This window comes from Rhinatrema bivittatum, unplaced genomic scaffold (genome assembly GCF_901001135.1).
Source record: "Rhinatrema bivittatum unplaced genomic scaffold, aRhiBiv1.1, whole genome shotgun sequence".
NCBI lineage: Eukaryota > Metazoa > Chordata > Amphibia > Gymnophiona > Rhinatrematidae > Rhinatrema > Rhinatrema bivittatum.
In genome coordinates this window covers 141,712-169,069 of record NW_021820378.1, presented here as the reverse complement: position 1 = coordinate 169,069, position 27,358 = coordinate 141,712, and the positions used below count along the sequence as shown (strand labels likewise).

At 46.5% G+C, this 27,358-nt stretch overlaps 1 protein-coding gene across 1 annotated transcript; it reads right to left on the bottom strand.

Annotated features, from left to right (window-relative positions):
• Window positions 1-214: 214 nt before the first annotated feature.
• On the bottom strand, window positions 215-19,017 carry LOC115081580 (zinc finger protein 850-like). Its single transcript, XM_029586004.1, has 2 exons — window positions 18,963-19,017; window positions 215-5,689 (listed from the first exon to the last, which is right to left on the bottom strand). The coding sequence occupies exons 1-2, from the start codon at window positions 18,994-18,996 to the stop codon at window positions 2,238-2,240; spliced, it is 3,486 nt and encodes a 1,161-aa protein (XP_029441864.1). The 5' UTR covers window positions 18,997-19,017; the 3' UTR covers window positions 215-2,237.
• Window positions 19,018-27,358: the final 8,341 nt, after the last annotated feature.

The window sequence follows — 27,358 nt, the reverse complement described above, 5'->3', positions numbered from 1 at the left end:
CAACCTGTAGGCGGAGTATTTCAGATAATGCTCAACCGTACTATTGTTCCTAGTATCATATACTGTCACTACACCTTTAATGGTAAATGCTCTCTCGCAGCAATGAATTGGAATCCTCTCACTATTCCTTGGAAAAAAAATTGTAATTAGTAATGTACCATACTTTTAACATCGCTCAAAAGACTTGACTCCATTAACATAAGAGTGACATCCCAAATCTACGGAGGACAAAACATAAGCAGCAGATGCATATCTGCCAATTATCCTTCCTTGTTTGCTGGTCTGATTTTTTTTTTTTTTTTTTTTAAAGAGTTTCTTCTCTTGTCTTGCTAATTCTGAAGCTTCTTTACCTTTGTGTGCTGCTGGATCTTCAGACATTCCATCTATCAATGCCTGCTTGCCTTCATACTTCAGCACTATTTGAGCATTAGGGGTCCGCTGATGCCACTAAGTATGCCTGAAGGCCTTTTACAATAGCTCTATGGGTGTAATCAATTTACCACTTCAGCACTAGGGACACACAATCTCAGCACGCACTGGTTCTTATAATCTATCCGATGGGGGGTGGAGGAGCTTTCTTATTTTTACATCCAATTATTCAGGATATTGATGAGGCCAGTCTATTGTTTCAAACTGTATGATAATGCAGGGATTGCTAGCTGCTTAATTGCTTTGTCTTATGTCACGCCTCACTCTCCTACAGTACTCTTTACTGATCTTATTATTTTCACACATGAAAATGGTTCCTCGCCGGTGTGGATATTTTGGTGTTTTGCGAGGTTTTAAGTCTAACAGAAGGTTTTCCCACACTCAGTACATGAGAATGGTCACTCTCCTGTGTGGATATTTTGGTGTTGTGAGGTTAATGTGGGTTAAGAGCCTATGCACTGAAATTCAGCACACAGTTTTAACACACAGGTTAATTTTTTTTTTAAGTCCCATTAACAAAGCTAATGTTATGCTAATGCATTAGGGTTAAAATGTGCATAAACTGAGGTAAAGTGTGAGGTCAACAGAGATTGAGCACATATTTTAACTCGGGAGGGGAGGGGTTGAATGGGAGAGAGGTTATAGGTACAGATCTCTTCATGTGCTCCTTGCCCACTATCTGGCCTCATTTAGACTTAAAACATAAACACAGCATTGAGGTTCTCCACTTTTCCTCATGGGTAGGGGGAAGCTCCAGTGGCAGATCCAGCGTTAGAAACTTTACTCCACTTCTGTACCATTTCTAGCATTAAGAAATGTATGCTCAGCCATGGGTGGGCGCTGAACTAACTGCACATTTTTGAATGCTTATTTTGTACAGGTAAAACTCCTTTCTGCATAGTCAATAAGATTTATCTCACAAAATGTGCATTCAAGAGCAGGTAAACCTGTGCGTTCAAATGAACGCTCCTTTCTACAATGGTCTGTCAGTACATGTAAATGATTTGTCGCCTGTGTGGATTTCTTAGGAGTTATGAGTTTTGCCCTAATGAAACCTTGTCCACATTTGGTAAATGGGAATGATTGCTCATTAATGTTAATATTTTGGTGTTGAGTGAATTTCTTTTTTTACCAACCTAAGTGCATTTAAATAGTCAAAATAGCAATTTAAATAGTATTTCACCACTCTAAGTGCATTTAAACAGTCAAAATAGCAATTTAAATAGTATTTTACCACCCTAAGTGCATTTAAATAGCTTCTTGCCTATTTGTTTGGGTTTTTTTTGTGCTGGGAGAGGTCTTCCTCCCCTGTGAAACTTTTCTTATCTCCACAACATGAAAATGGTCTCTCGATAGAATGCATTGCTTCATGTCATGTAAGGTCGCTCTTCATAAGGAAGCCTTTATTATAATCACTTCATGATTTGTATGGAATTTCTGGTGAGATATTAACCTATCTTTCATGATGAAACTTTTTTTTTTTCACATTCAGAACAGGAAAATAGTCTCACACCAGTGTGTATTGGAGCTTTGCCTTCTGAAGGAAGCTTTTCCCACATTCCATGCATGTAAATGGTTTGTTGCCTTTGTAGATTTCTCATGTCGTGAGAAGTCTCCCTTCCTAATGAAACACTCTAAACTTTTAGTACATGAGAATGGTCTCTCTCCTAGGTGGATTTTCTGGTGAGATATTAACTTATCATTCTGAATAAAGCTTTTAGCACATTTAGAACATGAGAATGTTCTCTCCTGGGCGGATTTCCTAGTACAAGATTAGTAAATAATTACTAATGAAGCTTTTCCCTCACTCAATACATGTAAATGGTCTCTCTCATGTGGATTTTCTGATGAGATAGTAGCATATCTTTCCGAATAAAGCTTTTACTACATTTAGAACATGAAAATGGTCTCTCTCCTGTGTGGATTTTCTGGTGAGATATTAGCATATCCTTCCGAATAAAGCTTTTACCACATTCAGAACAAGAGAATGGTCTCTCTCCTGTGTGCATTTTCTGGTGTTGTGAGAGGTGTGCCTTCCTAATGAACCTTTTTCCACATTTAGAACATGAGAATGGTCTCTCTCCTGTGTGGATTTTCTGGTGCAAGTTTAGTGTATACTTAGTAATGAAGCTTTTCCCACACTCAGTACATGGAAATGGTCTCTCTCCTGTATGGATTTTCCGGTGTTCTGAGAGGTATGTCTTCATAGTGAATCTTTTACTGCATATAGTGCATGAGAAATATTTCTCTCCTGTGTGCATTTTCTTATGTTGTGAGAGGTGTGTCTTTGTACTGAAACAATTTCCACATTCAGTACAATTAAATCGTCTCTCTCCTGTGTGGATTTTCTGGTGCAAGATTAATATATACTTACTAATGAAGCTTTTCCCACACTCAGTACATGTAAAGGGTCTTCCTCCTTTGTGGATTCTCTCATGTGAGATAAGTATATACTTACTACTGAAGCTTTTCCCACACTCAGTGCATTTAAATGGTCGCTCTCCTGTGTGGCTTTTCTGATGTTGTGAGAGGTCTCTCTTCCTAATAAAACATTTTCCACATTTAGTACATGAGAATGGTCGCTCTCCTGTGTGAATTTTCTGGTGCAAGATTAGTTTATGCTTAATAATGAAGCTTTTCCCACACTCAGTACATATAAATGGCCTCTCTCCTGTGTGGATTTTGTGGTGTTGTAAGAGACTTGCTTTTGTAGTGAAACATTTCCTGCATTCAGTGCATGAAAAATTTTTCTCTCCTGTGTGCATTTTCTGATGTCGTGAGAGGAATGTTTTTCTACTGAAACATTTTCCACACTCAGTACATATAAATGGTCTCTCTCCTGTGTGGATTGTCTGGTGTCGTGAGAAGTCTGTCTTTGTAATGAAACTTTTACTGCATTCAGTACATGAGAAATTTTTCTCTCCTGTGTGCATTTTCTGATGTCGAGAGAGGTATGCCTTTACACTGAAACATTTTCCACATTCACTACATGAGAATGGTCTCTCTCCTGTATGGATTTTCTGGTGCAAGATAAGTTTATACTTAGCAATGAAGTTTTTACCACACTCAGTACATGTAAATGGTTTCTCGCCTGTGTGTATTTTGTGGTGGTGTGAGAGGCTTGTCTTCGTAGTGAAACCTTTACCGCATTCAGTGCATGAGAAATTTTTCTCTCCTGTGTGGATTTTCTGGTGTTGTGAGAGGTGTGCCTTCCTAATGAACCTTTTTCCACATTTGGAACATGAGAATGGTCTCTCTCCTGTGTGGATTTTCTGGTGCAAGTTTAGTGTGTACTTAGTAATGAAGCTTTTCCCACACTCAGTACATAGAAATGGTCTCTCCCCTGTATGGATTTTCTGGTGTTGTGAGAGGTTTGTCTTCATAGTGAATCTTTTACTGCATATAGTGCATGAGAAATATTTCTCTCCTGTGTGCATTTTCTTATGTTGTGAGAGGTGTGTCTTTGTACTGAAACAATTTCCACATTCAGTACAATTAAATCGTCTCTCTCCTGTGTGGATTTTCTGGTGCAAGATTAGTATATACTTAGTAATGAAGTTTTTCCCACACTCAGTACATGTAAAGGGTCTTTCTCCTTTGTGGATTCTCTCATGTGCGATAAGTATATACTTACTACTGAAGCTTTTCCCACACTCAGTGCATTTAAATGGTCTCTCTCCTGTGTGGATTTTCTGGTGTTGTGAGAGGTCTCTCTTCCTAATAAAACATTTTCCACATTTAGTACATGAGAATGGTCGTTCTCCTGTGTGAATTTTCTGGTGCAAGATTAGTTTATGCTTAATAATGAAGCTTTTCCCACACTCAGTACATATAAATGGCCTCTCTCCTGTGTGGATTTTGTGGTGTTGTAAGAGACTTGCTTTTGTAGTGAAACATTTCCTGCATTCAGTGCATGAGAAATTTTTCTCTCCTGTGTGCATTTTCTGATGTCGTGAGAGGAATGTCTTTCTACTGAAACATTTTCCACACTCAGTACATGTAAATGGTTTCTCTCCTGTGTGTATTGTCTGGTGCCGTGAGAAGTCTGTCTTTGTAATGAAACTTTTACTGCATTCAGTACATGAGAAATTTTTCTCTCCTGTGTGCATTTTCTGATGTCGAGAGAGGTATGCCTTTACACTGAAACATTTTCCACATTCACTACATGAGAATGGTCTCTCTCCTGTATGGATTTTCTGGTGCAAGATTAGTTTATACTTAGCAATGAAGCTTTTACCACACTCAGTACATGTAAATGGTTTCTCGCCTGTGTGTATTTTGTGGTGGTGTGAGAGGCTTGTCTTCGTAGTGAAACTTTTACCACATTCAGTGCATGAGAAATTTTTCTCTCCTGTGTGCATTTTCTGGTGTCTTGAGAGGTGTGTTTTTGTACTGAAACATTTTCCACACTCAGTACATGTAAATGGTCTCTCTCCTATGTGGATTTTCTGGTGTTGTGAGAGGTATGTCCTCATAATGAAACTTTTACTGCATTCTGTGCATGAGAATTTTTTCTCTCCTGTGTGGATTTTCTGATGTTGGGAGAGGTGTGTCTTTCTACTGAAACATTTTCCACATTCAGTACATAAGAATGGTCTGTCCCCTGTGCAGATTTTCTGATGTGATATTAGCATGTTCTCACTAAAAAAGCTTTGTGTACATTTAGAACATGAGAATGGCCTCTCTCTACTGTGCATTTTTTTATGTTGTCTTAGCTCATCCTTGCACATGAAGCTTTTGCTGCATTCAATGCAGGGAAAGGCTCGCTCTCTTCTGTGAATACTTAGGTGGACATTTAGATTGTTCCTCTGACTGATGCTTTTCTCATATTGATTGCATAGAATTGGAATTTTGAGTATATGTGATTTCTGGCATAATATTAAATGTGATTCCTTATCAAAGCTTTTTCCACATGAGTCACACAGAAAGGATTTCTTCCCTTTTCCCTCCCTCGGTTGGAGGTCAGAAGTCATTAGATCATGGTTATTACTCTGGAAAGTTCTCTCTGCACATAAGTGTCGCTGATGCATAGGGATGATTGTGCTGTCCCTCTCACACTCAGTGACTCCATCCGGTGAGTCTCCTGCAGAGTATCTCAGTTTCTTGTCCAATTCCTGTAGACTACTCCTTGTGTTCCCCCTCTCTGTCCCCTGTGAAGCATTCTCACAGGCATTTCCTGATTCTCTTGGGATCAGTCCTACTTCCACAGGATATTCTGCATCATTCTCCTCCTTTATATTCTGTGTGATCTTATCACTTGCTGGTGAAAAAAGAAAAAATTAACCAAGTATTAGTGACCAGATAAATGTTTGTGAACCTATAATCATTGCTCTGGAATTGTCACAAAGTCTAAAAGTGAGGAGATGGAGAGAATGAGAGATAAAGAGGTCATGAATGTAGGCAAGCTTCTTGGAATCAGAGTGGGTATTCCATAGAGAAAATTAGAGAGAGATAGAAGAGGGGGAAAGCGGGGGATAGGATAAGCCTGGAGTGGAAGCAAGTTGAAGTGCCCAGATAGAATAAGAGTTACCATAAAAGGACAGGACTGAGATTGATACTCCCAGCTGAGAGGAAGAAGAGAAAAGAGGGTAGAAGAACCAGGGAGATGAGATGACAGTGACAAGCTGAGAAGCTCTCAGGGTGAGAGGTGATGGCTGAATGAGAGGAGGAAAAAGTACAGTAGACAGGGCAGAAGACAGAATGGTTGGCGAGATTGAGAATATAGAGAAAGGGGACTGTGCATGTGATGCTTCTATTGGACTACATTGGGGAATACAGTTGGGGAGGATTTGCATCAGGAAAAAGAAATGTCATAGAGCCTTAAGAACCAAAGAGAAGAGAAAAATGATCCACGAGAGTCCACAACATGTAGCTGAGCTGCAAACCTCCCTAGTATCAGGCTTAATGGTCAAAGGAGTACAGGGTGGCAAAAAACCAAGTACTAGGTGGTCTCTGTGTCCTCAGAAGTCCATAAGTGAGACAGCTAGAGATATGTAGACAAGCTGCAACCTCCCCAGTGTATTTCTGCATGGCTAAATATGTCACAGGGGTAATGACCACTATGGAGGTCTATCCTCTTGTATCCTGCTGTTCATATTCTACTCTGTATCTGGGCTTGTGGGATCTGTAGTCCTGGTTCTACTGATGTGGGTTCAGTCAGGGATTAGAGGGAGTGTTGAAAGCAGAACCTTCATCTGCAGCTGGTAAGTTGGACTTGCTGGGAAACAGCACTTAAACCATGACAAATAAATTGTTGGAGAGTTAAACTATTATTGGATGTTTATATTGTGTGCAAGTTTTAAGGTGAGTATTTGTTTGCCATTGTTAGAACTGTGAATTTGCAAATGTCACTTACTTGATATGAGAAGGCGAGAGTACTCATTCCTGGACAACTAGCCACTGTTTGATTCACATCCTCAGGATGTGCAGAATGAAAAAAATTCATTTCAGTTTGTTCATTCATTTCATTGGGACCCAAATTCGTTTCATTAGTTTCAAAACAAAAAAAAAAAGTTTCATTTGTTCATTAATTTTCCATTAAAGTCAATAGGTGAAGCATTGTAGTCTATTTTGGGCTCTAGATTAGTGGTTTTATCAGGGATTAATTTGTAAACAAAAATAAGTGGAAATGTGGAGAGGGGACCAGGGCCAGGTTAGACCTGTGCAAAGGGATGGGACTAGGACCCCGAATCAAAGCCATGTGGCTGCCTTTGTCTGCTTCCTCCATGGGGCAGAGGGCCATAAATTACACTGGTCTACATTTGAAAAAATGTTTTCTGCTGACCTAATTATTTTTGCTGGTTTTACCCAAATGAAATGTGCTGATTCCAAATATGAAGTCAAAAAATATGCAATACGTCACATTTTTTCACAAATGAGAAATGTTTGATTAAAGATTGTAAAGTCGAATATCAAGCGTAATAAGTTCTGAAGAAGCAATAGCACGTAATATATTTGTTTCATGCAAAAAAAACGAGTATCGTTTAACTAAGAGAGCAACAGTTGTATAAATTTTAATTGTTAGGGAGAAATTCTCTCTTTTTGGATGCTCTGGATGTTGCGCGTCCCGGCCGCGTCCGCTCCGCGGCCGGACCTGCTCACCTCGCGCTCCCCTCCTCGAGCACTGGCATTCCACCTGCCTCTGCTGCTGCTGGCTCACGACATTCATGGGTTTCACCGGCTCCTTCGCAGCCTACCTCGTCTCAGCTCTCCTCGCGCTGGGGCTCGGCATCCTCCTTGATGTCGGTCCAGCCCCTTAGTGCGCACTCGCAGAACTCCCGCTGATTTAAAGGGCCAAGTGCGGGAAGTCATCGGGCAGTGCCCGATTCTGACGTCATCTGCTCCGGGTATATATACCACGGCCCGGCCCCTAGCTTGGGGCCTTGGCAATCGGGTCTGCACCTCGGTGTCTCTAGTTTGCCTCAGCATTCCTTGTCTCTGCGTTCCTGAATCCTTGTTCCAGTGTCTTCAGTTCCCATATCTTCAGTTCCAGCTTCTCCTCTGTCTTCAGTTCCAGCATCTCCTGTTCCTGGGTCTTCTGTGTCTCCAGTTCCTTCGTCTCATCTTGTCTCCCTAAGGTCAGTTCCAGACTGATCTCTTGGTACTGACCTTAGCCTGCTTCTCGACCTCATTTGACCGCCACCTGGAACCGTCCTGTGCCTGGAAACTAACCCTGCCTGACCGCCGCTTGGAACTGACCTCTGCCTGGATACTGACTACAGCAAGAAAATAAGGGAGTAACTAGTTAATAATTAGACCGAAAAATCACTAGTTGATGTAACCAATATTGACACAAAACTAAATCCCAAAGGTTGAAGTTATATTGTAAGAATAAAATATTCTTTTTATTATCGTGTGATTAAAACTGCTGTCTCATCTACTAGATAAATGAAGCTTGATCGACGTGCTGCAAATGCGCAGTAGAGAGCAACTCTACCACGCATGCGCGGGCAGCACGTCGGTCAGAGCTTGCCTGTAACAAAAATGGCGCAGCGAGGAGCAGTAGCGGGGGCGGCGGCAAGCAGTAGCGGTGGCGGTGCAAGGGAGAGAGGGAGGGACCTCTGGCGCGGCGAGGAGCAGTAGCGGCAGCACGCGCGAGGGAGGGACCTCTGGCGTGGCGAGGAACAGTAGCAGTAGTGGCGGCGGCGCGCACGAGGGAGGGAGGGACCTCTGGCGCGGCGAGGAGCAGTAGCAGCGGCGCGTGCGAGGGAGGGACCTCCCCCGGAGATCTTCCGTCTGCGCCATCCGAAGGGGTTGTGAATGAGCTGGGAGGGGATTGAGAGAGGGGAGGGAGGAGGGAGTGAGGGGAGGGAGACTAGAGGGTGAGGGGGAGAATGAGGGGAGGGAGGGGTAAGGAAATGGACCGAAAAAAAAAATGTTAATGTAGCCCGTTGTTACGGGCTTAAACGGCTAGTCTTTAATAATTTGTAATGATATCTATGGAACAAATCTTTTTGTATAGAAAGATAAGACCTCAGCACCTCAGAACAGTTTAATTCATCACTGAATGTAATTGAATCAACATTCAAAAAAGAATTGTTTGAAGAATATCCAATTTTATTCTTTTTCACCGATACGCGTATTTTGACAGGACAGGAGAAGAAGTGTTTGAAGGACATTTAAACCTTATACGTCATCATGTAGTGAAGTCTGTACGAGCACAATGATTGGTCACCTTCAAGCAAGTTTGTTGTTTAAATAGAGGCGGCCATGTTGATATGCCTTGATTTAACCCAACTACTGAGACGGCAAGTCCACTGCAAAAAAAGTAAGTAGTAACGGCATAAATCCATGACAGCATTTCGGAGTAATAAATTTCACTAGAAAATCAAGCATAAGGGCTGTCACAGGTTATGTGAATTCTATTCGCTTGTTTTTTCATGTCGTAGAGCCCGCCCTGATGCAGGTTACGAAACGTTGACAACGTCGGCAGTTTGGCGGTTCTAAAAGAAAACAACATAGCGGTTGTGTTAGCCGAAGAAACACACTTGGGCTCAACAGTACACAACTAGTTCATAAGAAATTGAACAAGTTGCTAAGATAAGTGTATTTATGTCGGGACAGTAACTCTCCATGCGGGAGTACAGGAAAATTGAAAGTAATTTTGCTCACTTTGCAAATGCTTAGTCGGGCGGCACAGCTCAAAACTATTATAGTTTAAAGCTCAAGACCAACATTTTGAAGTTGCTTATTGTTTAATATATAGCTTCAACACAAGTTCCAGCACTTTAATGGAAAATTGAGAGACTGTTTTTATAAAAAAAAGAAAAAACAAAAGGAAGATAATAGACCAGTGATTGTACCGACCGGTCAATTAGTTTCTGTTAAATATCAGATTCTATGCCGGTGCTGAGGTCTTATCTTTCTAAATAAAAAGATTTTTTTCCATAGATATCATTACAAATTATTAAAGATGAGACAGCAGTTTTAATCACACAATAATAAAAAGAATATTTTATTCTTACAATATAACTTCAACCTCTGGGATTTAATTTTGTGTCAATATTGGTTACATCAACTAGTGATTTTTTGGATACTGACTACGCCTGATCGCTGCCTGGAACTTGACCACTGCCTTCACCTGACCATGCTTGGACTGAAGTCTGGTATTGACCCTTGCTTCGGCTGACCTCCCTGTTCTCTACTCTGGCCTTACCTCGCTATCCACTTGGACTCTCTATTCTGGCCTATTGCAGCTCCTGGACTTTCTGACCTGAGCCTTGATTGCGCACCCTTGTTGCTGGTGGGCAAGCCCCTGCGCTTCCTCTCGGGGAGACCCTGCAAGGCCCACCTAAGACCAGGCGGCCCGGGTATCCGAGGGCTCAACCCAAGGGAACCCCGGGTTGCTATTGGTGAAACTCCAGCTAGCCTCTGTCTCCTCCTGTGCTCCGCCTCCTGGTGGCAGGCGCTCTCCGGGTCCAACCGGAGGGTCTACCAACCCTGCACCGGGCCAAGGGTCCACTTACTGGCGCAACACTGGAATAGTTATGATCAGAGTTGTCACGCTGTAAACACCAGCAGTAGTCTGCTATCACGTTTGTGTTCCATCTGCCTTGATATCTATGTTCCATGGTCTTGACGTCTTGGTGGAAGCGTTCTTCTTGTTCTTCACTCATAGCTCCAAGATTTGAGGGGATGTAATTCAGGTGGCTATCAAGGAAATGCAATTTGACACTCATGTTTGCTCCCAGTCTTTGAAAAGCAATCAACACATTTTGAACTCAAAGGTTATAATTTTCAGCCCTGAAGTTGCCAAGAAAGTCTGTAATCACGTCAGAAAAAACAGACCAAGCATCCTTTGCTATGGTTTTCATGGTATTGAGGAATTCTCTGTCTTTGATTAGAAGCCTATTATGCGGGCCATCAAATATGCCAGCTTTCAACTTCTCCTGTGAAAGAGCAGGAAATCTGGAAATTCAGCAGGTCTTTCTGCGCCTTAATTATCTTTTTGCGTATTCAGCATATCGAAATAATAATATTACGTTATTGCTATAAGAGTTTATGAGTAGACAGCATTTTGCAGAAAAAACGGACGTGACTGGAGGAAACGGATGTGATTTTTGGATTTAGCACACTAAAATACATAATGATCACATGTTATCTTGTAGCCGGCAAAATTGATGTAGACCAGGGTTCTACATGCAACTACTGGGTCTGTTCCAGGCTCCAGAAAAAAGGTGGCAGAACACTGTTCTGGGTTGTTTTGCCAGAAATTAACCCCTCAGTAATGGACACAAAAAGGGGGTGAATTAGCATCATTTTGAAGATGTGGGCAGTAGTGCCATTCATCAAGACCAGGTTTGAAGCCTTAACGATTGGCATTATTGCTCACAAGTGCCTATAATTAAAAACTCACCTGAGCTAAAAGATTCCAATTTATCCCTATCAATTAGAAAGCAGAATGAAAACACAAGCAAAAAACAGACTTTGAAATGTTTGTATGCTAATGCCAGAAGTCTAAGAAGTAAGATGGGAGAATTAGAATGTATAGCAGTAAATGATGACATAGACTTAATTGGCATCTCAGAGACATGGTGGAAAGAGGATAACCAATGGGACAGTGCTATACCGGGGTACAAATTATATCGCAATGACAGAGAGGAGCACCCGGGAGGCGGTGTGCCGCTTTGGGGTAGATTTTATAAATGTATGCACGGGCGTACTTTTGTTCGTGCACCAGGCGTGAACAAAAGTACGCTGGATTTTATAAGATACGCGCGTAGCCGCGCGTATCTTATAAAATCCAGGGTCGGCGCGCGCAAGGGGGTGCACATTTGTGCAACCTGCGCACGCCTGCGGAAAGCAGGTGTAAATCTGCACGCGCCAGCGGGCTGCTGGCACGCCCTCACCCGACCCGGGGGCTGGTCCGGAGGCCTCGACCACGCCCCTGGGCCGGCGCCACACCCCCAGGCCCGCCCCCGAAATGCTGCGTCACTCGCGGCATGCCCCCGACACGCTCCTCCATGCAAGCCCCAGGACTTACGCATGTCCTGGGGCTTGCGCACGCCGCCGAGCCTTTGCAAAATAGGCTCGGCGTGCGCAGGGGGGGTTTGGGGTAGGTTTTCGGGGAGTACCCTTTGAAAATCTACCCCTTTATGTCCGGGATGGCATAGAGTCCAACAGGATAAAGATCCAACATGGGACTAACGGCCGAATTTTAAAACGGCCATGTGCTTAAAAAATGGGGGTTATGGGCGTGGCTGGCCCTTGCAAGCGCTGCATGCATTTTCAAAGGGGCTTGGCCGCGCGTGTAACCCCTGTTGCGTGCAGAAGTGTCGGGCCCAGAGAAAGGGGCGGGGAGGGGGCGAGGAGTGGCAGTCCTGGGCAGGGCTGGAGGCAGCCGGTACAGCAGCCATTTGCCGCTGTGCTGGGGAAGCGAGCGCCGGCAGGCTGCCGGCGCATGCAAGTTGCTACTGCTCATGAAGAGGAGCAAAAGATGAATAAAAAATTGGGGGGTTAGATAGGATAGGGGCAGGGAGGAGAGGGGAAGAGGGAGGAAGGTAAGTTAGGTGGGTTGAAAAGTTCTCTCCCAGTCCGCACCTTAAATGGAGCAGACTGGGGCGGAACTGGGAGAGGCCCAATCTCGTCACCACATGTACTTTTACAAAATTAGGCCCCCCTGTGCGCGCGGATAATAAAATCCGGCACGCATGTGCACACGGCCCACGGATTTTATAACGTGCACACGCTGGCGCATGCACGTTATAAAATCGGTGTGCACATGGACACAAACGCACCTTTTAAAATCTACCTCTATATGCACAATCGAATCTTTATGTGTTGGGGAAGAGTATAGCGATAGGAGTATAGTACCATCCACCAGGCCAAGATGGTGAGACGCACAGTGAAATGCTAAGAGAAATTGGGGAAGCTAACCAAACTGGCAGTGCGGTAATAATGGGAGATTTCAATTACCCCAATATTCACTGGGTAAATGAAACATCAGGGCATGCTAGAGAAGTGGTTCTCAACCTTTTTTCGGCTGGGACACACTGGACAGATGGTTCTCACATGCGTGACACACTGAACATGTGACCAACATGGGGCTAAATGTAAATATACACTCTGCATCCACAGGAACCCCCTCGACTACCAACAATGGGTCAGAACGGAACTAGGTCATTATCCATACAACTCACCCTACAAAAAAGATATTCTGGTTCTGGTGACATCTCAGTAAAAGCAAAACAAACTCCCTTTACTACCAGGCACAATAGCCTTCCTTATGAAAAGACAGTAATTTACCACTAATGCATATCCTATTGAGAAAATACAACAAATAAGATTGATACAAATGCCTACATGCTAGTTAAATACCTCTCCTCGGTCACACACCCTTCACCAAGTATAGAAAAACCACAAATTATAAATATGGAGAGAGAAACTGGAATGGAAAACCAAAAAAGCCACTCTGCATGCAGTGCGAACCTGGAGAAATGGAAAGAGAAATATAGCACCTAACAGACTGTCAGGATCTGCAATAATGCACACAAACTAATCTGCACAACGTTATCTGCATTATGGCATGCACTCCAACAATAACAACCCTATCTATGAAAAGGCAACACTACAAATATTAAATCAGGCCCTAAATACCAATACACCTCCTATTAGGAAAACAGAACAAGCCAAGCTGCTATAGATCCCCACGCAGAAATAATTGTAAAGTTATACTAATAAATGTTTCAAAACAGCTGATGAACAGAATAAGGTCAAACAATTAAAACTCATAAAAATTATTTAAAAATTGTCCAAATACCAAGTAAATATTTCAAAACAGACAGATTACATAATACCCAGTCAATCAAGAAAAATAAATTAAAAAAGCCACCTTTACTTACCCTCTCCAGCAACTCTCCTACTCCTTTCCCTTCCAGGCCAATAGCATTCACCAGAAGCAGCAAGGGCTGCTGAAGCTCTGTCCTCACAGTCCTCTTCCTTAGCGCCCACAACCAGTCACTCTCACACACAGACACACACCCCTCCAAATTAGACCCCCACGAACAGTCTCGGTCTCTCTCACACCAGTCATCTTCCTGACCAATCTCTCTCTCTCACACAAACACATCACCTCCCTGACCAGTCTCTCTCTCAATCACACTCATGGTCTCTTATATACAAGCTCTCAATCACACACAAATGCTCTGGCATCCACTCACACCCACACACACCAGCCTTCACCCAGGCTCCCATTCACACCCACACCCAAGCTCCCATTCACACATGCATGTACCAGGCCTCACCGCCAAACCTCTTCTTCCTTTGCTGCAGGGATGGGCTCCAGTTTCACTGCAGCTTTACTCCAGCGGGACCTCTTTTTCACCGCCACAGGTATGGGATCCCGTGGCAGCCTTGATTTGTCGGGGGTCGGGTTTCTTCTTCGCTGCCATGGGGATGAGCTCCTGTGGCAGCCTCACTTCGACACTGCCACTCTTCCCAACCCCTCACCCCCGGCCTATGCTATGTCCCTTCTTCCTGCCTCACTAGCCAATTAGAAGCTTCCTCTCTTTTTCCTACTTCTACTGGCTGGTAGAAGGGAGGACACTTCCGATTGGCCTGTGCGGAGGCAGAAAGAATGGAAGAGGCTTGCTATTGGCTCGTGGGGGCAGGGAACGGGGAAGCCCAACTGGGGCAGTGGGACACCGGGAGCCGCCACATACCTGCCGGTGCTTGGCAACACACTGGTTGAGAATCGCTGTGCTAGAGAGATAAAGTTCCTGGATGGAATAAATGACAGTTTTATGGAGCAATTGGTTCAGGAGCCGATGAGAGAGGGAGCAATTTCAGATCTAATTCTCAGTGGAGCACAGGATTTGGTGAGAGAGGTAATGGTGGTGGGGCTGCTTGGCAATAGTGATCATAATATGATCAAATTTGAATTAATGACTGGAAGGGAGACAGTATGCAAATCCACAGCTCTCATACTAAACTTTCAAAAGGGAAACTGACAAAATGAGAAAACTAGTTAGAAAAAACCTGAAAGGTGCACCTGCAAAGGTAAAAAGTGGGCAAGAGGCGTGGACATTGTTAAAAAATACCATCCTAGAAGCATAGTCCAGATGTATTCCACACATTAAAAAAGGTGGAAAGAAGGCAAAACGATTACCGGCATGGTTAAAAGGGGAGGTGAAAGAAGCAATTTTAGCCACAAGATCTTTATTCAAAAATTGGAAGAAGGATCCAACAGAAGAAAATAGGATAATGTATAAACGTTGGCTAGTTAAATGAAAGACATTGATAAGACAGGCTAAGAGAGAATTTGAAAAGAAGTTAGCCATAGAGGCAAAAACTCACAATAAAATCTTTTTAAATATATCCGAAGCAGAAAGCCTGTGAGGGAGTCAGTTGGACCGTTAGATGATCGAGGGGTTAAAGGGGCACTTAGAGAAGATAAGGCCATCGCGGAAAGATTAAATGATTTCTTTGCTTCGGTGTCTACTGAAGAGGATGTTGGGGAGGTACCCGTACTGGAGAAGGTTTTCATGGGTAATGATTCAGATGGACTGAATCAAATCACGTTGAACCTGAAAATGTGGTAGGCCTGATTGACAAACTGAAGAGTAATAAATCACCTGGACCAGATGGTATATACCCAGGGTTCTGAAGGAGCTCAAAAATGAAATTTCAGATCTATTAGTAAAAATGTGTAAACTATCATTAAAATCATCCGATGTACCTGAAGATTGGAAGATGGCTAATGTAATCCCGATATTTTAAAAGGATCTAGGGGTGATCTAGGAAACTATAGACCAGTGAGCCTGACTTCAGTGCGAGAAAAATTGTAGAAACTGGTATAAAGAATAAAATCACAAAACATTTAGATAGACATGGTTTGTTGGGACACAGCCTGCATGGATTTACCAAAGGGAAGTCTTGCCTCACAAATCTCCTACATTTTTTTTGAAAGGGTGAATAAACATGTGGACAAAGGTGAACCAGTAGATGGTGAATTTGGATTTTTAGAAGGCGTTCGACAAAGTCCCACATGAGAGGCTTCTTAGAAAACTAAAAAGTCATGGGATAGGAGGTGATGTCCTTTTGTGGCTTGCAAGTTAGTTAAAAGACAGGAAACAGAAAATAGGATTACATGGTCAGTTTTTGCAGTGCAAAAAGGTAAACAGTGGAGTGCCTCAGGGATCTGTACTTGGACTGGTGCTTTTTAATATATTCATAAATGATCTGGAAAGGGGTACAATGAGTGAGGTGATCAAATTTGTGGATGACACACAATTATGCACAATCTCAAGTGGATTGTAATGAATTGCAAGAGGATCTTGCGAGATAGGAAGATTGGGCTTCCAAATGGCAGATGAAATTTAACATAGACAAGTACAAATTGATGCATATAGGGAAAAATAACCCTTCCTGTAATTACACAATGTTAGGTTCTGTCTTAAGAGTTACCAGCCAGGAAAGAGATCTAGGTGTCAGAGTGGATAATACATTGAAAACGTCAGCCCAGAGTCCTGTGGCAATCAAAAAAGTAAACAGAATGTTAGGAATTATTAGGAAGGGAATGGTGAATACAACGGAAAATGTCATAATGCCTCTGTATCGCTCCATGGTGTGACTGCACCTTGAATACTGTGTACAATTCTGGTCGCCGCATCTCAGAAAGGATATAGGTGCACTGGAGAAGGTACAGAGAAGGGCTACCAAAATGATAAGGGGAATGGAATAGCTCCCCTATGAGGAAAGGCTAAAGAAGTTAGGGCTATTCAGTTTGGAGAAGAGACGACTGAGGGGGGATATGATAGAAGTCTACAAAATCATGAAAGGACTTGAACAAGTTAATGTAAATCGGTTATAGTAAATCGGATAATAGAAGGACCAGGGGGCACTCCATGAAGTTAGCAAGTAGCTCATTTAAAACAAATCGAAAATTCTTTTTCACTCTGCGCATAGTTAAGCTCTGGAATTCATTGCCAGAGGATGTGGTTACAGCAGTTAGTGCAACTGGGTTTGAAAAAGGTTTGGGTAAGTTCCTAGAGGAAAAATCCTTAAACTGCTGTTAATCAGTAAGGAATAGTAGCTTGAGATTTATCTAATGTTTGGGTACTTGCCAGGTGCTTGTGACTTGGATTGGCCACTGTTGGAAACAGGATGCTGGGCTCGATGGACCCTTAGTCTGCTCAGTATGGCATAGCTTATGTTATGTTCTTATGATCGTAGCCTACCAATAGCTCCATGGGTCAGGCATGCTTAGGGCCAACCTAGGACACAGGAGGGAGGGCAGTGGTTCTGGAGCTTACTGCATTATGTCACAATATTAAATATGATACAGGGAGGAATGTAGAGGTACCCTGCAGAGATTTTATGATAAATAAACCTGTAAAAGGTACATCCCTAAGCAGTGAAGCACAGAGGAGCAATATAAAGGCCACAGTATGAGCCATCATTCATGAGTAATGGATTGCATTTTGCTTCGTATTAATACAGTATTTGTACGGCAAAGACAATATGAAACAGAAGTTTCTGGAAATGGCTATTTAGAAGCTTGTTAGCTGTCATTGTACTGAAAATTGGAATTAAAGTTCAGGACTATGGGTGGGGAGGGCCTTGCAGCCAGCTTTGTATATTTCCTTTTTTTTTATAACTCTTTACTTTGAAAAAGGTTTTTGGACATTACAACCAGTGCAAAGGAGGATATTTCACATTACATCAGTACAAATGTATTAGTTATACAAAGGCAGAAAGAGACCACATAATGGAAAAGAAAAAGAAAATACAGCCTGCATACCAATAAAAGCTGACCTAGTGTTCTGCCTCTGCAGTGTACTTAAATGTATGTATATCCGTTTCCTAATCATGCCGTCACTCTGTGTCGTTTTATCGCTATTGCACAGCTTCAGTCCTGTGCTTGTTATAGAGCTCTCCCTCCCGCTGGGTTGTCTTTTGAATGATTCTTAGCTCCTTATTGCATCTGTCCTGTTTTGCTTTGTTTCTCTGCCTGCTTTCCCTTGCCTGTTTCTCATTGGTCCCTTGCTGTTACAGTACATGTAGGTTAAAACTGTCTTAAGGGTGGCAAAACAAGGTTAAGACGTTCCAGAGATAAAACCGTAAGGGCCAGATTTACACATTAAAGGTAAGAAAATTTGCATTAGCCACTTGTATAAATGTTATTCGTATCAACCACTTCAAAAAATGTTTTGCTTATGAAGTAGCTGGTTCATTGGTGTATGGATTAGAGGTGTCAAACTATGTAACCCTTTGTATCAACAAGTGATCACAGAGAGACTGTTCCTGTTCATCTTGCATGCTAAACTTGTAGATACTCTCCAGAAGTTTTTATTTGCTTTTTTAATAAAAGACTTTCCTCGTGTTTGGTATTAAGAGTTACATTAATAGCCCACATCAGAATAGGTAAATAGGGAATGGATTTTTACCCTTTCAAACACTAGGACTAGGGGACATTCCATGAACCTAGCAATTGGCAGATTTAAAAGAAATTGCAGGAAGAATGTTTTCACTCGGAGCACAATCGAGCTATGGAATCTGTTGCCAGAGGACGTGGGGGAGGCAGCTTACCTAGTGGAGTTCAAAAGAGGATTGGACAAATTACTGAACAAAAATCCATAATCAGTTATTAATCAGGTAGACTTGGGAAAGCCATCATATAACCCTGGGAGTGAGATAAAAAATATAGTTCAACTATTGGGGATCTGCCTGCTTCTTGTGACCTAGAATGGCCACCGTCGGAGACAGGATGCTGGGTTCGATGGACCTTGGTCTGATCCAGCATGACACTTCTTATATTCTTAACTTTATGGAAGCTCAGCAGCAAGTATTCTCAGGTGAGATATCAAAATACATTTAAATGTGTTTTGAGTGTCCTTATCTCAGCAGAAACATGGGATCAATAACAGAGTGACAGTCAGGGGCTGCTCCAAAGTGAAAAAGACCCAAATAACCAATCTCAGGTACCGGCCCAGACTCAGAGCAATGCAGGATCTGCAGTCAGGAGAAAAAGGACTAATAATCTTCAGTAAATCAGTTTCTGGGCCTCTTAAAAATGCAGATAATGCAATCCTTACCGAGGGAGATCAGGGTCTCATAATTCTCCTTCATCACCTCCCTGTAAAGCTCCTTCTGCCCTTCATCTAAATACCCCCACTCCTCCTGGGAGAAAGAGACAGCGATGTCCTCAAACGTCACCGGCACCTGAAACACAAACCAGAAACACTCAGAGACACGTGGAGGGGCTCAGCGTGCATTAGATCTCAGCTGGATTTATTCTCCTCACGTTTTATCATGGAAGAGAGGATCCCAGCTCCCCTCTCCCCCAGGCACTGTCACACGTTCCCCTCCGGTTATGCCCCTACAGTCATTTTCCTCCATTGACCCCAGGGTCTGCCAATCAAATTTCAAAGAGATTCTCTAATACCAGAAACACAGAATATCAAATGTCATTGCCTGAATAAATCACTGTAAAATTAAACAGACGCTGTAACTGTTGTGAGTGAGCTGCTTAGTGGACCCTTGGGCCGACCTGTGGGAGATTGGGGAGAGGTGTACTATAGTCTCTGGTGAGTGACAGGTCGGGAGGCGGATACCAGGCAGGAGTGGGATGTGAGCTTCACCCTGGAAGCCGGTACTCCCCCGGGAGGAGCCCGTAGGAGCCCGGCCGCTGGGACTTAGGAGATCTCGGAAGCTGGAACTGGAGCGGGCAGGCAGGGACTGAAGTAGACTGGGACTGAAGCAAGCAGGAACTGAAGCAGGACTGGCCACTGGAACCAAGCTGGAACTGAAGCAGAACAGGTTACTGCAAGCAAGCCAGACAGAAGCAAGACTTGGGCACGGAGCGAAGCAAGTCTCAGGCAGGAACAGAGTTGCTAACGCAATAGCACACTCCGGGGCACGGCACAACAGAGAACCGCAAGGAACCCCGTTGCAAGGCAAAGTCCTGGGCTCCGCGGCGGCCTTACATAGGTCGTGGCGTCTGACGTCACAGATAGAGCGGAGCCTTCAGTGGCGGGAAACGGCCTTCATAAGCGCGGCTTGTGCCCGCACGCGCACCTAGGGAGAAGGCGTCCAGGCAGGGCTTCTTGGCGGGTCCCCCCCCGCGGGGATGCCGCGAAGCAGGCCGCAGACACTCGGAGACGGGCCGGGACCAAGGAGGTAAGGGCCTAGTCGCGGCTGCCGTGACTGGGACCGCAACAGTACCTCCCCTCTTACGCCCCCTCTTAGCAGGCCCGGGTTTACCTGGATGGTCTTGATGGAAGGCTTTCAGTAAGTCCTTATCAAGGATGTTGCGGGCTGGCTCCCACGTGTTATCCTCAGATCCAGAACCTTCCCAGGCGATGAGGTACTCCCAGCGGCGTTGATGAAATCTGACATTTAGAACCTCCCGAACTTGGTAGGTGGTATCTCCTGGCACGGAAGGATCCGTAGATTCGGGAGCTCGGGGATGGTACCTGGAGAGGATGAGAGGCTTCAAAAGCAACACATGGAAGACATTGTGCACATGCATAGAGGAGGGTAAGCGCAAGCGAAAGGAAACAGCTCCTACGTGCTCGGCAATGCGGAATGGTCCGCAGAATCTGGGGGCGAGTCTGTGGGAAGGAATCCGAAGTTGTAGATTCTTTGTACTCAGCCAAACACGGTCCCCTGGGAGGTAGACTGGTGCTAGCTGACGGTGGCTGTCTGCCCATTTTTTGGCAGCGCGGGCAGCTCTTTGCATTTTCTTTTGGATGGACGTCCAGACGGCAAGTAGCTGACGGGCAGAGAGTTGCACTGCTGGCAGTGCGCTGGGTTCAGGCGAGGGCAAGTGCGGCCGAAGTTGCTTCCCAAAGACAGCTAGGAAGGGAGAACTTCCTGTAGCGGAGTGTGTCTGATTGTTGTATGAAAATTCTGCCCATGGGAGTAGTTTGGCCCAATCATCTTGTCTTTCGTTTACAAAGGAACACAGGAAGGTCTTCAGAGTCCGGTTTGTACGTTCCTCTGCCCGTTACTCTGAGGGTGGAAGGCTGATGAGAGACTCAACTGGACCTTGAAGCGTTTACATAACGCCTTCTAGTAGCAGGCGGTGAATTGTGGTCCTCGGTCTGATACAATGTCCTGGGGAAGACCATGAAGTTGGAACACATGTTGAACAAACAGATTGGCCAAGTCGGGCGCTGAAGGCAATTTCGACAGGGGAACAAAATGTGCCATTTTGGAGAACCAGTCCACAACAACCCAGATGACCGTGTTCCCGTCTGATGCTGGGAGGTCCACCACAAAGTCAGTGGAGATGTGCGTCCAGGGCTCCACTGGGATAGGCAAAGGGTGTAACAATCCTCTAGGTTTCCCGCCAAGCGGTTTCTGCAATGCGCAGGTGGGGCAGGAGTCGACGAAGAGACGAACATCTTGTCTTACCATTGGCCACCAATAATACCGGTTGAGGAGGTCTAGGGTCCCGGTGTGGCCCGCATGTCCTCCAGTGAGGGATTCGTGGGCCCATGCCAGCATGACCCTTCGAGAGCGGCGTGGGACTACGGTCTTTTCTTCGGAAGACACAGAGGTGGCGGCGAGACTGGGGTGTCTCAGGAGTCTCTTCAACCTCGGTGGACCATGACAGGGCGCCTGCTCGCACATTTTTTGAGCCAGGGCGATATCGCAGAGTGAAATCAAACCGGTCAAAGAACAAAGACCACCGGGCTTGGCGTAGGAAAGAGAGATTCTTATGATCCGTGTAAATGGTGAAGGGGTGATTGGCTCCCTCCAACCACTGCGTCCATTCCTCCAGGGCGAGTTTCACGGCAAGGAGTTCTTTGTCGCCGACCCCGTAATTATTCTCAGCTGGGGAGAACCTCCTTGAATAATAGGAGCACGGGAGAAGCTGTCCCATGTCAGAGTGCTGGCTCAACACTGCTCCAACAGCCACATTCGAGGCATCAACCTCAACTACGAATGGCCAACTGGGATCAGGATGGCGGAGGCATGTGTCTTGTAGGAAAGAGCTTTTCAGATCTTCGAAGGCTTGGCAGGCTTGGGCAGGCCAGTCCACCGCATTGGCTCCCTTGCGGGTGAGGGCAGTCAGAGGAGCCACTATGTGGGAATAGCCGGGGATGAAATGCCGATAAAAGTTAGCAAAGCCGAGGAAACATTGTAACGCCTTGAGGCTCCTCGGCTGCGGCCAGTTCCTAATTGCAGCGACTTTCTCCGGATCCATCTGGAAGCCGTCAGCCGAAACAATATACCCCAGGAACGGCAAGGAAGTTTTTTCAAAGCTGCATTTCTCAAGCTTAGCATATAAACTGTGCTCTCTGAGGATTTGGAGCACCTGGCGAACATGCTGGCGGTGGCAGGTCACGGGAGTAGATCAGGACATCGTCGAGGTAGACGATCACACAGATGTTGAGTAAATCCCATAGCACCTCTTTCATCAGGTGCTGGAAGACCGCTGGGGCGTTACAAAGGCCAAAGGGCATTACGAAGTATTCGTAATGCCCATCCCTGGTATTGAACGCGGTCTTCCATTCGTCTCCGGGATGGATTCTAAGTTGTAGGCCCCGCGTAGATCCAACTTAGTAAAGACTCTTGCGCCTTGGAGCTGATCAAGCAGCTCTGTGATCAACGGGAGAGGGTAGCGGTCCCATTTCGTGATCGCGTTGAGCCCTCGGTAGTCGATACAGGGCCTCAGGGAGCCATCTTTTTTGCTGACGAAAAAGAATCCTGCCCCGGCGGGCGACTTTGATGGGCGAATGAATCCTTGCGCCAGATTCTCAGTGATGTACTCGGACATGGCCCGTGTCTCAGGCAGGGACAAGGGATACACCCTACCCCGAGATGGCATGGTTCCGGGCAACAAGTCAATAGCATAGTCATATGGACGGTGTTGCGGAAGGATTTCTGCTTTCGTCTTCGAGAAGACATCGGTAAAGTCCTCGTATGGAGCTGGAGGTCCAAGGGCGGAGTGCAAAAGCAGGAGTGCTGGAGGCTTGGGAACCTTCATACAATGCGAGAGGCAATAGGGACTCCACTTAGTGATTTGCAGAGTATCCCACTGGATCACAGGCGAGTGCTTTTGGAGCCACGGCAGCCCTAGCACCACGGGGTGGACAGCCTTTTCGAGAATCAGGAAGGCTATCTCCTCCGAGTGGATCGCCCCGGTGTGGACTGTGATGGGAGCTGTGGCAGTCACTATGCAACCTGGAAGGAGCGTTCCCTGGATGGAGGTAATTCGAAGCGGAACCTCTCGTTTCTGCGTAGGAATCTGCAGTTGAGAGACCAAGCTTGCTGGATAAAATTGCCTCCGGCTCCAGAATCCAGGAAGGCGAAGGTTTCCAAAGACCCTCCGGGAAATTCCAAGGTAATAGGTATCATACTCTGAGGAGCTGTGGCACAACCTAGGAGGAGCTCCTCCCGACCTCCTAGGTTCTGGAGTTTTCCGCACGCTCCTGGCAGCGTGCCAAGAAATGGCCTTTCTGACCACAGTAAAGGCACAAGCCCATCGAGTGGCGGCGTTGTCTCTCCTAAAGGGAGAGCGGGGCACGACCCAACTGCATGGGTTCAGAGGCAGAAACCTCAGGACGGGCAGGCCTGGGTGAAGGCAGCGGGCGTGGAGAACTGCGGGCAAGGCTGTGCTTTGTCGTGCATAACTCTCGTGCTTGCTGTTGCAGGCGGCGATCGATGCGGGCAGCCCTGTTAATGAGGGCATTAAGATCTTCCGGGAGATCCCAGGCGGCAATCTCGTCCTTGATGCGCCCTGACAACCCCTCCAAGAAAATGTCTTTAAGGCTATCGTCCTGCCAACCTACTTCCTGAGTGAGAGTTCTAAAGTCCATAGCAAAGTCCACCAGAGAACGGGATCCTTGGCGAAGCTGTAGTAAATCCAATGTGGCAGAGGCCTGGCGGGCTGGTTCGTCAAAGGCTTGGCGAATGTTGGTGACAAACTGCTGCAAGTCATCCAAGGAGGAGTCATTACGCTCCCAAAGGGGGGAGACCCACACCAGGGCCTTTCCATCGAGAAGGGACAGAATGTACGCTACTTTGACGGAATCCATGGGAAACTGCCGGGGCAATAGAGAGAAGCGCATGAAGCACTGGTTCAAGAACCCACAGCAGATCCTAGCATCTCCAGCATAGCGAGCAGGCGGCGGCAGCTGAGTCACGGGTGAGGCTGCATCCTCGGGTCTCGAACCCACCGCAGGCGAAGGACGAGTATCATGGGCATCCATTCAGGCAGCCAGTTGCCCAACGGATCCGGCCAGGACATCCAGGTATTGTTGTTGCTGTTGTAGCCGTAAAGCCAACCCAGGAAGATCCTGGGGTCCTGGTACCTTGGCCGAGTCCATGGCCTTGCAATCTGTTGTGAATGAGCTGTTTAATGGACCCTTGGGCCGACCTGTGGGAGACTGGGGAGAGGTGTACTATAGTCTCTAGTGAATGACAGGTCGGGAGGCGGATACCAGGCAGGAGCTGGACGTGAGCTTCACCCTGGAAGCCGGTACTCCCCCGGGAGGAGCCCATAGGAGCCCGGCCGCTGGAACTTAGGAGATCCCAGAAGCTGGAACTGGAGCGGGCAGGCAGGCAGGGACTGAAGTAGACTGGGACTGAAGCAAGCAGGAGCTGAAGCAGGACCAGCCACTGGAGCCAGACAGGAGCTGAAGCAGGACCGGCCACTGGAGCCAGACAGGAGCTGAAGCAGGACCGGCCACTGGAGCCAGACAGGAGCTGAAGCAGGACCGGCCACTGGAGCCAGACAGGAGCTGAAGCAGGACCGGCCACTGGAGCCAGACAGGAGCTGAAGCAGGACCGGCCACTGGAGCCAGACAGGAGCTGAAGCAGGACCGGCCACTGGAGCCAGACAGGAGCTGAAGCAGGACCGGCCACTGGAGCCAGACAGGAGCTGAAGCAGGACCGGCCACTGGAGCCAGACAGGAGCTGAAGCAGGACCGGCCACTGGAGCCAGACAGGAGCTGAAGCAGGACCGGCCACTGGAGCCAGACAGGAGCTGAAGCAGGACCGGCCACTGGAGCCAGACAGGAGCTGAAGCAGGACCGGCCACTGGAGCCAGACAGGAGCTGAAGCAGGACCGGCCACTGGAGCCAGACAGGAGCTGAAGCAGGACTGGCTACTGGAACCAGACAGGAGCTGAAGCAGGACTGGCCACTGGAGCCAGACAGGAGCTGAAGCAGGACCGGCCACTGGAACCAGACAGGAGCTGAAGCAGGACCGGCCACTGGAACCAGACAGGAGCTGAAGCAGGACTGGCCACTGGAACCAGACAGGAGCTGAAGCAGGACTGGCTACTGGAACCAGACAGGAGCTGAAGCAGGACTGGCTACTGGAACCAAGCTGGAACTGAAGCAGAACAGGTTACTGCAAGTAAGCCAGACAGAAGCAAGACTTGGGCACGGAGCGAAGCAAGTCTCAGGCAGGAACGGAGTTGCTAACGCAATAGCACACTCCGGGGCACGGCGCAACAGAGAACCGCAAGGAACCCCGTTGCAAGGCAAAGTCCTGGGCTCCGTGGCTGCCTTACATAGGCCGCGGCGTCTGACGTCACAGATAGAGCGGAGCCTTCAGTGGCGGGGAAACGGCCTTCATAAGCGTGGCTTGTGCGCGCGCGCCTAGGGAGAAGGCGTCCAGGCAGGGCTTCTCGGCGGCGTCCCCCCCACGGGATGCTGCGAAGCAGGCCGCAGACCCTCGGAGATGGGCCGGGACCAAGGAGGTAAGGGCCTAGTCGCGGCTGCCGCGACTGGGACCGCAACAGTAACAGAGCATCAGAGCTTAATTTCTGGGGGAGTGGCCTGGAACGGAGTTCCTCCACTTCTTTTCAGATATAAGATGCAGAACAGCTGGGGCATTCCGCTGCAAGCCTCCCCTTCCAGGATCCTGCAGGGAAGAAGTGAGGAGACAGAGCAGAGAAAGAGCCGCTCTGCTCCCTAATCCAGCCCCTCCCCTTCCAGGAATCCTACAGGGAAGAAGGGAGGAGGCAGAGCAGAGAAAGAGCCGCTCTGCTCCCTAATCCAGCCCCTCCCCTTCCAGGAATCCTGCAGGGAAGAAGGGAGGAGACAGAGCAGAGAAAGAGCCGCTCTGCTTCTTAATCCAGCCCCTCCCCTTCCAGGAATCCTGCAGGGAAGAAGGGAGGAGACAGAGCAGAGAAAGAGCCGCTCTGCTCCCTAATCCAGACCCTCCCCTTCTGTCCCCCCTCCCCCTCGAGGAGGGGTTAGTGTGATCCTGAAGCAGACACTGACAACGAATCTACTAAGTATCCAATTACACATTTTTATTTACCCATTTTCCCGTTATTATATCAAATAAACAAATCCGTGGTTAAAAATGTTTAGGAAGTGGCGTTTTTCTGCATGCCTTCCAGTTAACTGTTCATGGAAAGAAAGGAGATGTAGAAGCAGGACTGTGGGAGCTGAAGTCTAGATGGCTCATGATGTTCTGTAGAATCCTCTGCTGGGGCTGCTGAGAGAAGTATTCAGATGAGCCTTCAAGTCCTCTGTTGCTTGAAAGAGTGCAGGGGCTGTGAAAGCTGAAACCTAGATGGTTTATAATGTCCCCTGAATTAATCTGCTGGGAAAAGCATACAGATGAACTTTCTTGTCTTCTGCAACCAAGAAGTGTATATCTGTGTGTGGGGGACTATGAAAGCTGAAACTTAGAGGGCTTGGAGCTCTCTGCTGGGAAAAGTATGCACATGAACCTTCCAGCTCTTTGTTGCTGGCAACAGTGCAGGGGCTTTGGAAATTTAAACCTAGACAGCTCGCAGTGTCTTTTGGAGTCCTCTGCTGGAGCTGCTGGGACAAGTACGCAAATGAGCCTCAAGGCCTCTGGATTATACAGAGCTTAAGGACTGTGAAAGCTTTAACCTCTTCTCTTCTGAGAAAACTATGCAAATGAGCCTTCAGATTTTCTGCAGGTGTAAACACTCTGGGGCGCTAAGGAAGGTGAAGCATTAACCGCTCGTGGCACTCTTCGGAATTCTGTGCTGGGGAAAGCACGCAAATAAGCCTACAGATCCTTTGGTGCGCAAAAGAGCACAGAGGCTGTGAAAACTGAAACCACCATGGTTTACAGTGCCCTCTCAATTTCTCCAATGGGGCTGCTCAGAAGGAAATGCAAATAAGCCTTCTAATGCTCTGCTACTGGAAACGGTTTGAGTGCTATGGAAGCTGAAGCCTAGGATGCTCGTGCTGTCCTCTGGAATGCTCTGCTGGGGCTGCTGGGAGAAAGTATGCAGATCAGCCTTCCCGTCCTCTGCTACAGACGGACTTACAGACCCCCCACTTCCTCCTAAGCGCATCTACAGATAGTGGCGCCCGCCTGTAGCAGAGGACTGGAAGGCTCATCTGCATTATTTCTCCCAACAGCCCCAGCAAGGAGGACACTGTAGGCTGTCTACGTTTCAGGCTTCTCGGCCCGCACCCTATTTCCAGCGGGGTGGATTTCACACCCAGTTAGGCTAGTTTTCAAGAAGTTTGGGGCTTTTGTG